Source organism: Schistocerca piceifrons, chromosome 1 (genome assembly GCF_021461385.2).
Source record: "Schistocerca piceifrons isolate TAMUIC-IGC-003096 chromosome 1, iqSchPice1.1, whole genome shotgun sequence".
Classification (NCBI taxonomy): domain Eukaryota; kingdom Metazoa; phylum Arthropoda; class Insecta; order Orthoptera; family Acrididae; genus Schistocerca; species Schistocerca piceifrons.
Genome location: NC_060138.1, coordinates 1,100,682,749 through 1,100,697,135, shown reverse-complemented (window position 1 = coordinate 1,100,697,135; position 14,387 = coordinate 1,100,682,749). Strand labels below are relative to the sequence as shown.

The 14,387-nt window shown below is 38.6% G+C and overlaps 1 protein-coding gene across 3 annotated transcripts in view; it reads left to right on the top strand.

Moving 5' to 3' along the window:
- Positions 1 to 14,387, top strand: part of LOC124776224 (ADP-ribosylation factor-like protein 13B) — a 213,328-nt gene that overhangs the window by 41,546 nt on the left and 157,395 nt on the right. For all 3 annotated transcript variants that reach the window (XM_047251093.1, XM_047251085.1, XM_047251101.1), the window contains 2 exons: positions 11,479 to 11,549; positions 11,648 to 11,781. In XM_047251093.1, coding sequence (XP_047107049.1) covers positions 11,479 to 11,549; positions 11,648 to 11,781 — 205 coding nt within the window. The remainder of the gene's footprint in view (positions 1 to 11,478; positions 11,550 to 11,647; positions 11,782 to 14,387) is intronic.

Sequence of the window (14,387 nt, the reverse complement as noted above, 5' to 3'; positions counted from 1 at the left end):
AAAATATTGTGTTTCAATATTTCAAAATTCTAAATGCCTATTTTAAAAAAATCACTCACTAATTGTGCTGACATAGTGGTGGATTGAAACAACTTTCTGTCGGACTGAACCATGAAAACTTTCTTCAACTTTTCCATCACAGGTTGATGTTGGTCATGTCAAAGCAATGCACGATACTACATAAAGGATCTTTCAGCATCACATGATGAAGAGTCCTGCATATTTTGTCAGAGGAATGTTACTGGCAGACACATTTTCAATTTCACTAATGTCTACTTCTCCTTCCAAAATATTGGCAGTTTCACACATAGTATGAAATCAACCATTTTCTTTGAACACACTTCTAAATTTCTGTTTAGTGACTCCTACTTTTGGATCTTTGGGTGAATTAATTTTTTTTTTCAGTATCATGCAATTCATTAGCTGCCTGGCAAACAAGATGGTTGATGTTTCTAATTTTTTTATATAGTGGAATAAAGAACTCATATTTGCAGATGTGTAAGACAGTTTTTTTATTGTGCTGATGATGAGTAAGTTCTGAAAAATTCAACTTAAGAAGTGTACTTCTCATTTAGTTCATCAATCACTGATTTAAAATTTTCTAAATTGTTTGCACAATACACTGCTACTTCCAGCCTTGTCCCCCAGCAAATAACTATGGATCTACATGTAACTGCAAGATCTGGATGTTTGGCTTTGAACAAATCAATTATTGTTGGCACTTTCACAAACACCTTTTTCCCATATGAGATCAATTTGTCCACTGTAGGATACTGTATGTATCTGCTCACATACTCTGTGTAATTCACATTGTATACAAATTTCATATATCATGTATGGGTATCTTACAGAAAGGCTTTGGTTGCCCTCTTCATATATGAAGCAGCATCCTTAAGTACAAATTCACCCCACTCAGGCATAATAGCTGAGAGATTCATTGAAAAAGTGAGCCATTATTACATAATTCAGTGTCAGTATTTCTTATTAATAAAATAAACCAGTTGGTAATTATTTCATCATTTCCTATAACTCCTACCACATTTCCCCTTTTCCTACTACTAGAGTCTGGTAATTCATCGACACTTACCCAGTTTTTTTATTATTCTTTTACTTTGACATTCTGCTCTGATCTTTCTTTAATTTCTTTGTAACAATTGCTCCTACAATTTTCTTAATGTTGACTCTTCTGGTTTTTCAACATTTTTGTATTTCATAAGAAAATTTTTGAGCACTGGACTTCTCAATTTATATAAAGGAGTGACACACAAAAGAAAAGTATTACATAAAACTACATAATATTCAAAACTTTTTGAAACTACAATATGTGAAGAGGAAGCCGCTTCACCTAAAAGAACTTGTTTATTTATTTATTTATTATTTATTAACATTTTCTTTGTGTGGAGCCATCGTAATGATGGCTTTTGCAAATGTAAGACTTAATACTATGGTTATATTTACACTTATAAAATTTACATTTATAAAATACACTATATTCTGTAGCTGTTGCTTCTTATGTCTATTCTTTACATTTATCACATTACAACTGATATGCTAATGCCTCATGTTACAATCACTATCTTAAAATTTGTTGAAAGAATATGAACACTTTTTTTTATCAGAAAAGATTTTAATTTTGTTTTAAGAACATTTCCCATGTACGTTCTTAGAGCGTTTGGTAGCTTGTTATACCAAATCAAACCACTGATATATCGACTTCTATCAGTCATTTTTAACATTGTTCTGTTATGGAAATAGTTACACTTTGTTCTAGTGTTGTGATAATGTACATCACTGCCCTAGATAGCTTCTGTTGGTTGACTTATAAAAAATACAACTATTTTGAAGATGTACAGAGACTATATTGTCAGATATTTGTGCTGCAGAAACACTTCACGACATGAATCTCAATGTCCCATCCCACGTATATGTCTTACTGCTCTTTTCTGTAGCAGTAGTATGCTTTTTAAATGTACATCAGCTGCACAGCCTCATAGTTCAATTCCGTAATAGAGAAAGGGGTAAAGTGTTCCATAATATACTAGTCTCAGTGCTTGGCTAGGAACTATCTTTGTAAGCTGGCTGAGGAGATATATGGCACTACTGACTTTTCCACACACGAAATTAATGTGGTATGTCCATCGCAAATTTTCATCAACATACACACCCAGGAATTTACGGTTATCATTTTCTGTTGCAGAGATATTCCACACACTATTCATATTGTTGTGGTGAGAACTGCCTGTTTTAAATGTCAGTAGTTGAGATTTAGTGACATTCACCTTGAGTCCCTGATCATTGAAGTATTTTGTTACTTCTGTTACACCACTAGTAGCAAGAGATTCTAGCTCATTAGATTCACTCCCATAGAATATGACTGACGTGTCATCTGCATAGCTTACAATATGGGAGTTAATGGGTTGTGCAATGTTGTAAATATACGATTCAGCAGGTATGTGGGTAGAAGATTCATAGCTTGATCCCTGATACTGAAAGAGTTTAGCTTTTTAAGAAGTACCCTATGGTTTACTGTATCAAATGCTCCTGCAGTCTGCATCTACTGGGCCAACAGACAGTAAACTTCATCGATGAACTGTGTAATTGCTGTGGTTGTACTTAGCTCTTTTCTGAAGCCATGCTGCGAATCTACAAGCAGTTTATGTTTTGTGAAAAAGGCACTTAGCTCAGAAAGGATAATGCTTTCAAATATCTTACTGAAAGTGAGAATTAATGATATTGGTCTATAGTTGGAGACATCTTCCTTACCTCCCTTTTTATACACTGACTTCACTACACTCATTTTTAGAACTGTTGGATACATGTTTTCTCTAATGCTGCAATTAACAGGTGAGTAAGATGTTTAGAGATTTCTTTTAAGCACGTTTTTGTAATGGCACTGGATACGCCATCCCATCCAGATGAAATTTTTTCTTTAGCATCTATATTGCCCTGCGAACCTCCTGCTCATTCACTTCCACAAATTCAAATTCGTTACACTGGGTGCGATAGAATTGGATCTCTACCTGTGAATCTATAATATGGGTTGATTGTTCACCAGAAATGTTGTAGTTATTAAAAATATTACATATAGTATCTGAGTTTTTTTATAATGTTTCCATCATGTCTTATGCTGAGTGGTTCCATGTTCATCTTGTTGGGACCTTTTCGGTATTTGTCAATCAGCTTCCAAGATGCTTTGCTTATGTTGTCAGACTATTCTACTGTTTTGCTGTTAATCTGCTTCCTTAGGTTAACAATATCAGTTTTAAAAGATTGCTTGGCCTCATTGTTTTTTTCCTTGCCTAGAAGTTGTATAGGAAATGCCCATTCTGTGTTTACTATTTGCTAGATGTTGCAAGACACATATTTGACAGTATGGAATTCTTTCACCAATTGTAGAGAATTCACTAAATTCAGCGACATGTTGCAAAGAAGAGTGAAAATTTGACTTTACTTTTGGGATTATATCGCCAGTCACTTATTTAAGATGTTGTTGTTGTTGTGGTCTTCAGTCCTGAGACTGGTTTGAAGCAGCTCTCCATGCTACTCTATCCTGTGCAAGCTTCTTCATCTCCCAGTACCTACTGCAGCCTACATCCTTCAGAATCTGCTTAGTGTATTCATCTCTTGGTCTCCCTCTACGTTTGTTACCCTCCACGCTGCCCTCCAATACTAAATTGGTGATCCCTCGATGTCTCAGAACATGTCCTACCAACCGATCCCTTCTTCTAGTCAAGTTGTGCCACAAGCTCCTCTTCTCCCCAATTCTATTCAATACCTCCTCATTAGTTATGTGATCTACCCATCTAATCTTCAGCATTCTTCTGTAGCACCACATTTCGAAAGCTTCTATTCTCTTCTTGTCTAAACTATTTACTGTCCACATTTCACTTCCATACATGGCTATTATTTAGATACCATAGCATATAATCACTGTGCACTAAACAAGACAGGGGCAATGGCTGAAGACTATTGTGTACATTGTGTCAGCCGTCCGCATCATAAATAAGTGATTCCCCTTTCAGATAACAAGGCAGCACATGTAGTGGAAGTCACTCTCTACTCAATACATTTACCAGAGCAGTTCATTCAAACTGCTTTATCATACTATGACAATACATGAGACTTTTTTTTAAAAATTATAACACAGCAAAATGACGAATTATGTATTTTTATGTGAAATAGAATTTTTTACACGATCGAAGTGTGCTGTTCTGGGAATTCCTCTCTTACAGTTTTTTACCTGTGAGGAAAAAAAAATTATGTACATAAAAGTCCGTTCCCTAGTCATGATCAACGTAATATTGAATCCTCATAATTCAGTGTTTGCTTCTTTCTTATATTTAACCTGCTTAAGACATTTTCATATAGCATAGTTCTTGAATGGGAAAGGTATGTAATTGAATGATGATGTAGACATGTCATATCCAACACAGCTGACATAATAGTTGAACAACAGGAAAAATCACTCAAGAAATCTGTGAAATTACAAGGAAATAGTATGACTGGCCAGTACTTACCTTCAGGAGAGAAATTTTTAAGAAAAAAACTGTAATGGTTAGACAGGTTTTGTAATTGTTTCTGTGTATTATTTTCATCCCAGCCATAATGACCTAAATTGCTGCTTCTATGTAGAAGTGCAGGCAGGCTCCTGATGTCCATGACGTGCTTGTAACCCACCACCCATCTGTGTCTTCCCTTTGATATCTGTTCAGTTGTTGCATACTTCAGCTTCACTCCATCCTCAATCAGTTCTCCCAATGCTGGTCATTCTTTGCCTCTCCTTATTTTTAAATGTAATTGTCCTCCCATTTGGTTTTTTTGTTATGTCTTCACCAGTATCCAGCACAACATTCCTGTTTAATGCTTGTCAAATTCAATTTAGTCATGCCGTGTCTTTTCTGTTATGCTGAATCAAAGAAGCCAAAACTCTGCAATTTGTCAAATCCACCAGCTGTTAGACATATCTGCCAGGCTTCTTCTGTGTGGAAAGAGGAAATTTTGCTGCCTTTGTTTTGCTGTAGTTTCATTTGAGACAATTTTCTCTTTTATATGATGTATAATCTCCCTTATAAGTTGTAAAAGTATGTCAGGAGCAAGGATATTCCTTGACATTGTGCCATATTTGATGTTCTTCCTCTCTGAGTTTAGTATTATTTTCCTCGTGCAGTTTTAACCTTGAAAAAATCTGTGCACTTAAGTTGGTTCATGTTTCATTGCTTTGCACTCTGTGGCCACAGAAATAGTTTTTCCGCCTTTTATCTGTATCCATGATCACAGCTGTTGCAAATAGGGGCACCATAAAAACACGAGACAGTCAGATGACGACCTTTGAGAAAAAAGACAATGTTGATTGCGTTCTTCGATAGTATAGGATTAGTTCATCATGAGTATGTTCCTCCAGGTCAAATAGTGAACCAAACTCATTACATCAAAGTCTTGAAATGTTTGTGACAAGCAATTTGACATTGCTGCACTGATCTGTGGCATTCTCAGGGCTGGTTTGTACTGGATGACACTGCAAGACATCATACTGCTTTATCTGTTACAAAGTATCTGACGAGACATTCTGCTATTGCCATCCCACAACCACCATATTTGTCCATCCTGTGGCATTGCAACTTCTTTTTTTTTCCGTGAGTGAAGAGGCAACTGAAAGGAAAGCCTCATCAAGATATTGCAAACATCCAATGGGCTGCGACAAATTAGCCTACAAGCATCACAGTTGGAAAATTTCCCTGCTCACTTCCAAGACCTCCAGAAATGCTGGCAACTGTATATAGATAGCCAAGGGGACTACTTCGATAGGAGCTGGTGTCATTTCTTGGTAAGTGCAGTTTTCTATTTTAAAAAAGACCTGTGCTGGAACTTTTCTGACAAAGGGAATAAGCCATTTTCTCTCCTATTACAGTCACTCAGTGATGACACCTTCCCATACACCACGTCATCATCAGCAAACAACTGCAGCTTGCTGTTTGTGTTATCCACCAGATCATTTATGTAGGCTATATAGAAAATAACAGCAGTCCTATCACACTTCCCTGGGGCGTTCCTAACCCTCACCCAGATTCTTACCAAGGAAGGGATTCCATGAACTGTCATGTCATACGGTCAGCTCCAATTCACGGTGACAGTTTTTGAACAGTTCTGCACCTCATATGGCATTAAAAAATTATTTAGTCCAGCATTTCACACGTCCTCCAATGGCGAAGCAAAGCATATGGTGCAGACATTTATACAGCAAATAGTAAAAGTAGTGAGAATCACAACCATCACGGCTTGCTCATGATGTTCATGAGCGAATACAGTATCACTCCCATCCACAACCGTAGCCCAGCAGAGTTCCTCCATGGGTGACAGGTGCGTAGTCTCCTCCATCTCCTAGCCCCACAGTCCTGGGAACTCCAGATCCAGCTCAGCAGTCAATAGCCAACAGACACAGCAGTATAGACGCACTTGTTGGCACAAAAGACTTGTATATGTTGGTTACAGTGGTTACCACCCATCCCCCTGGTCGCGTCTTGCGACAGTTAACACTCTGAGGGGTTTGGAAAGGCGTCATACTAGTCAACTCCATCCACACCATCCAACTGCACCGCTGCTGGTGGTCCAACCAGACATGGAGAGCTTGCCTTTGTCAGTCCCGCAACTGAATGGGTATGACTTGCATTCCAGAACCTCAGCAGCAGTTACCATGGATACAGGCAAGCAAGTGGAGATCTCCACCACACCAACTGGCTGGTTCAAGTGTAAGGACACCGAAAGTGCTGCCAGTTCACTTTCTGAAAAATTACCCATGTCACTTCCGGCCCTAAGCGCCCATTTCAGAGGGGAGGGATCTGGTACCCTGGTGATTTTGAAAGCCTGCCAGAGGCCATAAATATTGACTTTGACTATTATACAGTACTGATACGTCTTTGAGCACTAGAGCCACTGTGCCAAATCTCTGGATGCTCTTTGCCGCAGAATCATGCCTGTCTTGCTGACCAATTAGCAGTTGTGGTCATACAATAAAGCTAACTACACCACATTTCTGCCTTCAGTGGTGAATTTGACACACACTCATGCCGCTAGACCTGAACCACAGTAGTTCATATTTTTCCATTTCCCTATGTCTTTAGTTACACTCTTTGGAGTACTCCCTTGACTTGTTTGTTTTTCATGCCACTTCCACCTGTCTGGTGACATTCTGAGCCATGTGGCACAGGTAATAGGTCACCAGACAGGTGTAGCAGAAGTAGTTGCGTCCATTGTATTCCAACTTTTGATCTTTCCATTTTGACACAATAGTGTTATCAGTACACCAAGAAAACCACCATGACATTGCCTCAGAGGTGTGACATAATGGCACCTTTCTGACTCATAGTCATCCAAGTGCACATCCACTTGTGATAAACTGGATTGAGTATGTGACAAGGAATAGCTATACTGTGCAGTATTAATGATTCCTTGTGATTCTAATAACTATTGATTTACCTTTGACAGTCTCACACTTAAATACCTAGAGAATGCATGTAAGGTAAAAAATGCTTTTGTATTAATAATTTTACTTACACTATGAATGATAACATCATGGGTCAAACTATGTAATTATAGCATTTTATCAACTTGTACTGTATTGTATGATGTTTCCCTTGGTTGATAGTAACCTGATTTCACATTCTGCCTGTACAGCCTACTGGGCATAAAATCGTTTTCATTTCGTCTCAATGTACCTGTCAAATTAATGTTCTGTTATGATCAGTATAGAGGTTGGTATCAATGCTGTAAATGGTTTTGCTCATGGAGAGTGGTATACACTCCCACTATAACCAGATTCAGTTCAGTTGGAAACTGATTAACAATGTGTAATGACATTAGCACTTAAAGATAAAAAATATTATCGACTTAATAGTTGGTGTTCATTATGATTAATTATGAGTCCTGTATATTATGACTTAAGCACAAGAACTCTGACCTAACATTAAGACCAATAGACTGGATACATAAAATGTGTACTGTACGAGTAGTACTAATCAGTCAATGGAAAATCCAGGATGGAATAATGACAATATTATAAAAAGGATAGATTGCTACTCACCATAAAGTTGAGATGTTGAGCGACAGACAGACACAACAAAAAGATTACTAAACACATAAGCTTTTGACCAGAAGAGCTTCTCTGAAATAGACAATGTAAACACACACCCCACACACACACACACACACACACACACACACACACACACACACACACACAGCTCACACACACATGACCACTGTCTCTGGCTGCCAAGACCAGACTGTGAACAACAGCGTGTGATGAAAGAAGCTATCTGGGTGGTGGGGGTCAGAAGTAGGCTGGGGTAGGGAGAGCATGGTACGGGTCGGGGATGGTGAAGTGCAGTTTGTGGGAGCATAAGGGATGAGGAAGGGAGAGGGTAAGGCAACTAGGTGCAGTTGTGAGGTTAGATGGAGGGGGGGGGGGGGGGGGAGAGAGAAAGAGAGAAGTAAAAACACTGTGGGTGCACTTGCGGAATAGGAGACTGTGAAGTGGAAATGGAAGGGGATAGGTGGGTGAAAGACAATTACTAACGAAGATTGATGCCAGGAGAGTTACAGGAATGTAAGAAGTATTATGGGGAGAGTTCCCCACTGTGCAGTTCAGAAAAGCTAGTGTTGATAGGAAGAATCCAGATGGCACATGCTTTGGAGCAGTCATTAAAGTGAAGAGCATGGTGTTGGGTAATGTGCTCAACAACTGGGTGGTCCAGCTGTTTCTTGACCACAGTTTGTCAGTGGCCATTCATGTGGACAGGCAGCTTGTTGGCTGCCTTGCCCTTTTAGAATGAAGCACAGTGGTTGCAGCTTAGCTTGTAGTTCACATGACTGGTTTCACAGGTAGCCCTGCCTTTGGTGGATAGGTGATGCTTGCGAATTTACTGGAGTAGGCTGTGGTGGGAGGTCGTATGGCACAGGTCTTGCATCTAGGGATATGAGCCATGAGGCAAGGGGTTGTGAACAGGGATCGTGCAAGAATGACGAGGACATTGTGGAGGTTCAGTGCGCAGCAGAATGCCACTGTGGGAGGTGTGGGGAGGATTGTGGGTAGGACATTCCTCATTTCGGGGCACAATGAGAGGTAGCTGAAACCCTGGCAAGGAATGTGATTCAGTTGCTCCAGAACTGGGTGGTACTGAGTCGTGAGAGGAATGCTCCTCTGTAGCTGGACAGTGGGACTTTGGGAGGTGGTGAGTGACTGGAGAGATAAAGCACAGGAGATCTATTTCTGTACAAGGTTGGCAGGGCAATTATGGTCTTTGAAAGCCTCAGTGAGACAGTTGGTATATTTTGAGAAGGACTGCTCCTAACTATAGATGCAACAGCCACGGGTGGCTGGACTATGTGGAAAGGACTTCACTATGTGGAAAGGACTTCGTGGCATGAAATGGGTGGCAACTGTCGAAGTGGAGGTACTGCTGGTGAGGTTTGATATGGATAGAGGTACTGATGTAGCCATCTCTGAGATGGATGTAAGCATTGAGAAAGGTGGCTTGTTGAGTTGAGAATGCCCAGGTGAAGTGAATGAGTGAGAAGGTGTTGAGGTTCTGGAGGAATGTAGTTGGGGTGCCCTCACCCTCAATCCAGATCATGATGTTATCAGTGAATCTGAACCAGATGAGGGATTTGTGGTTCTGGGCGTTTAGGAAGGATTGCTATAGATGGCTCATGAATAGGTTGGCATAGGATGCTGCCATGCTGGTGCTTACTGCCATAACCCTGGTTTGTTTGTAGGTAATGTCCAGAGGAGAACTAATTGTGGGTGAGTATGTAGTTGGTCATGGTAACCAGAAAGGAAGCTGTAGGTTTGGATTCCATCATGCAGTGAGAAAGTTAATGTTCAATAGTGGCTAGGCCATGGGCATTAGAGATGTTAGTTTAAAAGGAGGTGACATCAGTAGTGATGAGCTGGGCATTTTGTGGTAAAGCAACAGTAGCTTTGGAGAGTCGGTGGAGGAAATGGTTGCTATCATTTATATAGGAGGGTAGGTTGTGGGTGATGGGCTGAAGGTGTTGGTCTCCAAGAGCAGTGGGACCACAGTAACCAGTGACAGTGGGGCATCCTGGGTCACTAGGTTTATGGATTTTGGGAAGCATGTAGAAGATAGAAGTGTGGTGAGTGATAGGATGAGGAGAGAGACAGACTCTGCGGAGAAGTTGTGGGATGGGCCTAAGGATTTGAGGAGAGGCTGGAGTTCCTCCTGGATTTCTGGAATGGGGTCACTGTGAGAGGGTTTGTAGGCGGACAAATCTGACAGCTGGCAGAGTCCTGCCAGATAAACCTTTTCAATAGAATCATGTGCATTTCTCTGTCAACCATATGTGTGATGTTGAGGTACTTCTGTGGGCAACAAGAGCCCCAGATCTGTCCCCGATAGAATGTATGGAACCAACTCAGCCATCAACTCCGCCTCATTTCCAGTATGTAGGATATCAAAGATCAGTTACAACAGTTGTGAGCCAACTTTCCTTGGTAGTGGATGCACTGTCTTTATGGCACCCTTCCTCACTGAATAAATGCATCCATCCTGACCAGAAGGGGTGCAACATCAAACTGATAAGTGGACTCATACTGCAAGTTCTTTGTAAGTTTGAATTGGTCTTGTAATTACTCAAACTACATCATATACTCTCCCAACCCCTGAAGTTTCAAATGTTTTTCTGCCCCCTCTGGGCACTTTACTTTTTTTGTCAGGCAGTGGGCAATACTTCTCATACATGCCACATTGTCAAATATGTTATGGTACCTAAAGTTGGCAGCTTAGTACTAAACGAACTATTGTATAAGCTCTAGAACTCCATCTGACAGAATGCCAAAAACCCAGTGATGTATATGAGGAAAAAAAAAATTGTATCAGAATCTTCATGTCTGAACTGAATAACTCTGTTATTGTTTTGCCTTTCGGTAAACATTTTTAGTAGCTTCTGCAGCTGGACCTGGATATCCTTTGCACTGTCCTATGAACTGAAGCATAACATATTCCCAAGAGTCATTCATATATTGATTATTTCAGTAAATTTTTAATCTTTAAATTACTTCTGACCAATAACCGTTACGTGTCTTCCTGTTCCTCTGTCATTCTCACTTTCATCCACATTCACAACAGTGGTATAAAATCTTCAGCATTCTATCATTTTCATAGGCACATAATACACAGACCTACATAGCAAGTGAAGCAAGTATATTTGTGATTCAGACAAAAATGCACAATGTTTTGGTGTTGAAGCTGTTAGTATTAATAATTAGAGCATCATAAACAGTCTGTTAAAGGTTTCCGTTAAGTTCTGAGTGTGTCTCAGTATTTTATTATAGAGTTATATGTTTTTATTTTTTGTTCTGACATGTTTATATACATTTAAATATTCTCAGAGTATAAACTCGATTTTATTATTATTTTGTTTACAGTCTACTACATTTACAGCTTCTATTTTCTTTTACAGGAAAATTGTTTTAATTCTTGTTGGACTTGACAATGCAGGGAAAACTACAGTTGTCAAAAGACTGACAGGAGGTAAGAATTTTGAGAACAATACTTTATCACTTGTGGCTTTTTTCTGTTACAACACCAGTGGTGTTTGAGAATAAGACAATATTGTTATTTTGTTCCAGAACCAGTGAAAACGGTCTTACCTACAGTTGGATTCTCCTCTGCTTCTCTGAAGTACAAAGGCTATAATGTCAAAATTTACGATTTGGGAGGAGGTCGGCAAATAAGAGGGATATGGCCAAAATATTTCATGGATGTAAGTGAGATACATGCATACATTTCAGGTACTAAGGAAAATATGCTGAAATGTAGCTGATTACAGAATATTTGTTAACATCACAAAATATGTGATGCCGAATATTAGAACCTTGTTCTTGCTAGTGATTCAAGTTTCATCATCATCAGGGATTTGCCAGTATCTGTTCTCCACATTCTATTCATTTCACTTCAATATTCCTTCATCCTTTCACTGAGTTTCTTTCTCCTTTTCTTAGACCACTTAAAGCCAGTGTTCTTTTATTTCTGCCTTAATGTACTTTCATTTGCAAGACTTTTGTTCTTAAATTATCTTTATGTATTGGTTCAGCTTCTCTTGTGTTCTTTCTTTGTAAATCTTTTTCTGCCTCTTTACCTAGCTTGGCGTTTGCTAATACACTGACAGAAAAAAACTGCAACACCAAAACATAATTAATGTAGAGTAATGAAATTTTGGAAATATGTTTGTCTATGTAACATATTAGGTGATTAACATTGCAAGATTACAGATTAATGTAAGTGTGTGAGATAAACCATTGCAAATATGAAATTCTGGTACATTAATAACCAGTGTAACCACCAGAATGTTGAATGCAAGCATGTTTTGTGTTGCGTAGGTGCCAGATATTAGTTTGTGGATTGGAGTTCCATGCCTGTTGCACTTGGTTGGTCAATACAGGGACAGTTAATGCAATTTGTGGTTGATGCTGCAATTGTTGTCTGCAATGAGCCATACAAATGTGGACTTGGTTCCTGCTTTCATGCGTTATGATCGGCTCCAATTGAACGGCTCTGTCAGGAGGGTCAATATGGAGCTAGATCAGCTGCTTCGGGCAGCTACCTTGTCAGGCGTAAGTTTGGCTCTTGTTGATGGTATTAGTAGGTGGGACTTAACAAGACATGGCCTGCGTCTCGATAGGAAAGGGAAGGGTTAACTGGCTGGAATGATAGCAGAATCTTTAAGGGGAGGGCACTGAAACTCATGAGAGTACTTTTTTAGGCTAAGATTAGTGTCCAATCATCTTACATTGATTGAAATTAAGCTTAATGAGAAGTTCAGACAGGCAAGTACTAGAGACATTAAAATATCACAAAATTCTCATAACAGTACAGTGAAAAATAATGTTACTATGTCACAAGCTTCACATAAAAGCTCAGTGCAAAATAATGTTAATATATTGCATCAGAACATCAGGGGATTAAAAAACAAAGTAGATGAGCTTCTTGTTTGTTAGGAAGATTTAAAAACTGAGGGTGGAATAGATGGACTATGCCTGTCTGAACATCATATAGTCACAGGTATGGAAACGATAATTGTAGTTGGATATAAGCTTTCAGCACATTTAAGCAGAGACACTGTGGAGAGAGGAGAGGTTGCCATACATGTTAAAATCTGTCATAGTATGAAAAATTTGGAAACTAAAAAATTTTGCATAGAGCAACATATAGAAGCATGTGCATGTGAGCTTAAACTAAACAATGGCACTTTTGTAATTGTAGCTATGTATAGGTCCCTATTGGGAAATTTGCAACTATTTTTGAAAAACTTGGTTTCTTTGTTGTGCTATCTGTCAGACACAGGAAAGCAGATTATTGTTTTAGGGATTTCAATGTAGATTTTCTGAAAGAATCCAATAGAAAGCTTGATCTTGAGTATTACTTGGTTCTGGCATCAGTTATTGATTTTCCTACTCAGGTGGTACAGGAAAGCAGCATACTGATAGATAATATTTTCATCGACCAAGATAAATTTAATCAAATAAAAACTTTTCTTGTTAAGAATGGTCTGTCTGATCATGATGCACAGCTAGTTACAGTATATGATATAGCTACATACAGTAATGCAAAACAGTCCTCCTAAGTAGTGCATTCAATTAACAGTTTAACAATTCAAAATTTTAGGGAAAGCTTGAAACAGTTAGACTGGGGTGAGGTGTACAGGGTACATGATGCTAATTTAAAATTTAACCTATTTCATGATACCTTTGTAAGTATATTTGAAAACAGTTTTCCTAAGAAAACAGTGAAATATAATTGCAAGAAACCATGTAAAAAGCCATGGCTTACTAAAGGGATAAAAATATCTTTTAAACAGAAAAGGGAAATGTATCTTATAGCTAGGAGAAGTAATGATCCCAAAACAGCGAAACATTACAAAAACTACTGCACTGTATTAAGAAAAGTTATTAAGAAAAGTTATTAAAAGTCCAGAAGTATGTGTATTACATCTGAGATTAGCACATCTGATAATGAAATTAAAACAATTTGGAATATTGTTAAAAGGGAAACAGGGCAACCAAGAGCACAGGAAGACAGTATTTCTATCAGACACAATGAAAAGTTTCTTAACAAGAAGTCCGAAGTAGAAAACATTTTTAATAATCATTTTTTGAGTGTTGCAGAGAAAATAGGATCCAGCTATTCATTAGAAAAAGCAAGACAGTATGTTGAAGAGGCAGTACCTATGCAATTTGATAAAATTGAAATTCAACCCACCTCTCCTACTGAAATTAGGAAAATAATAAATTCATTCAAAAGTAAAAGCTCACATGGAATTGATGGCATTTCCGACAGAGTACTAAAAGCTTGTTCCCAACAAATGAGTGG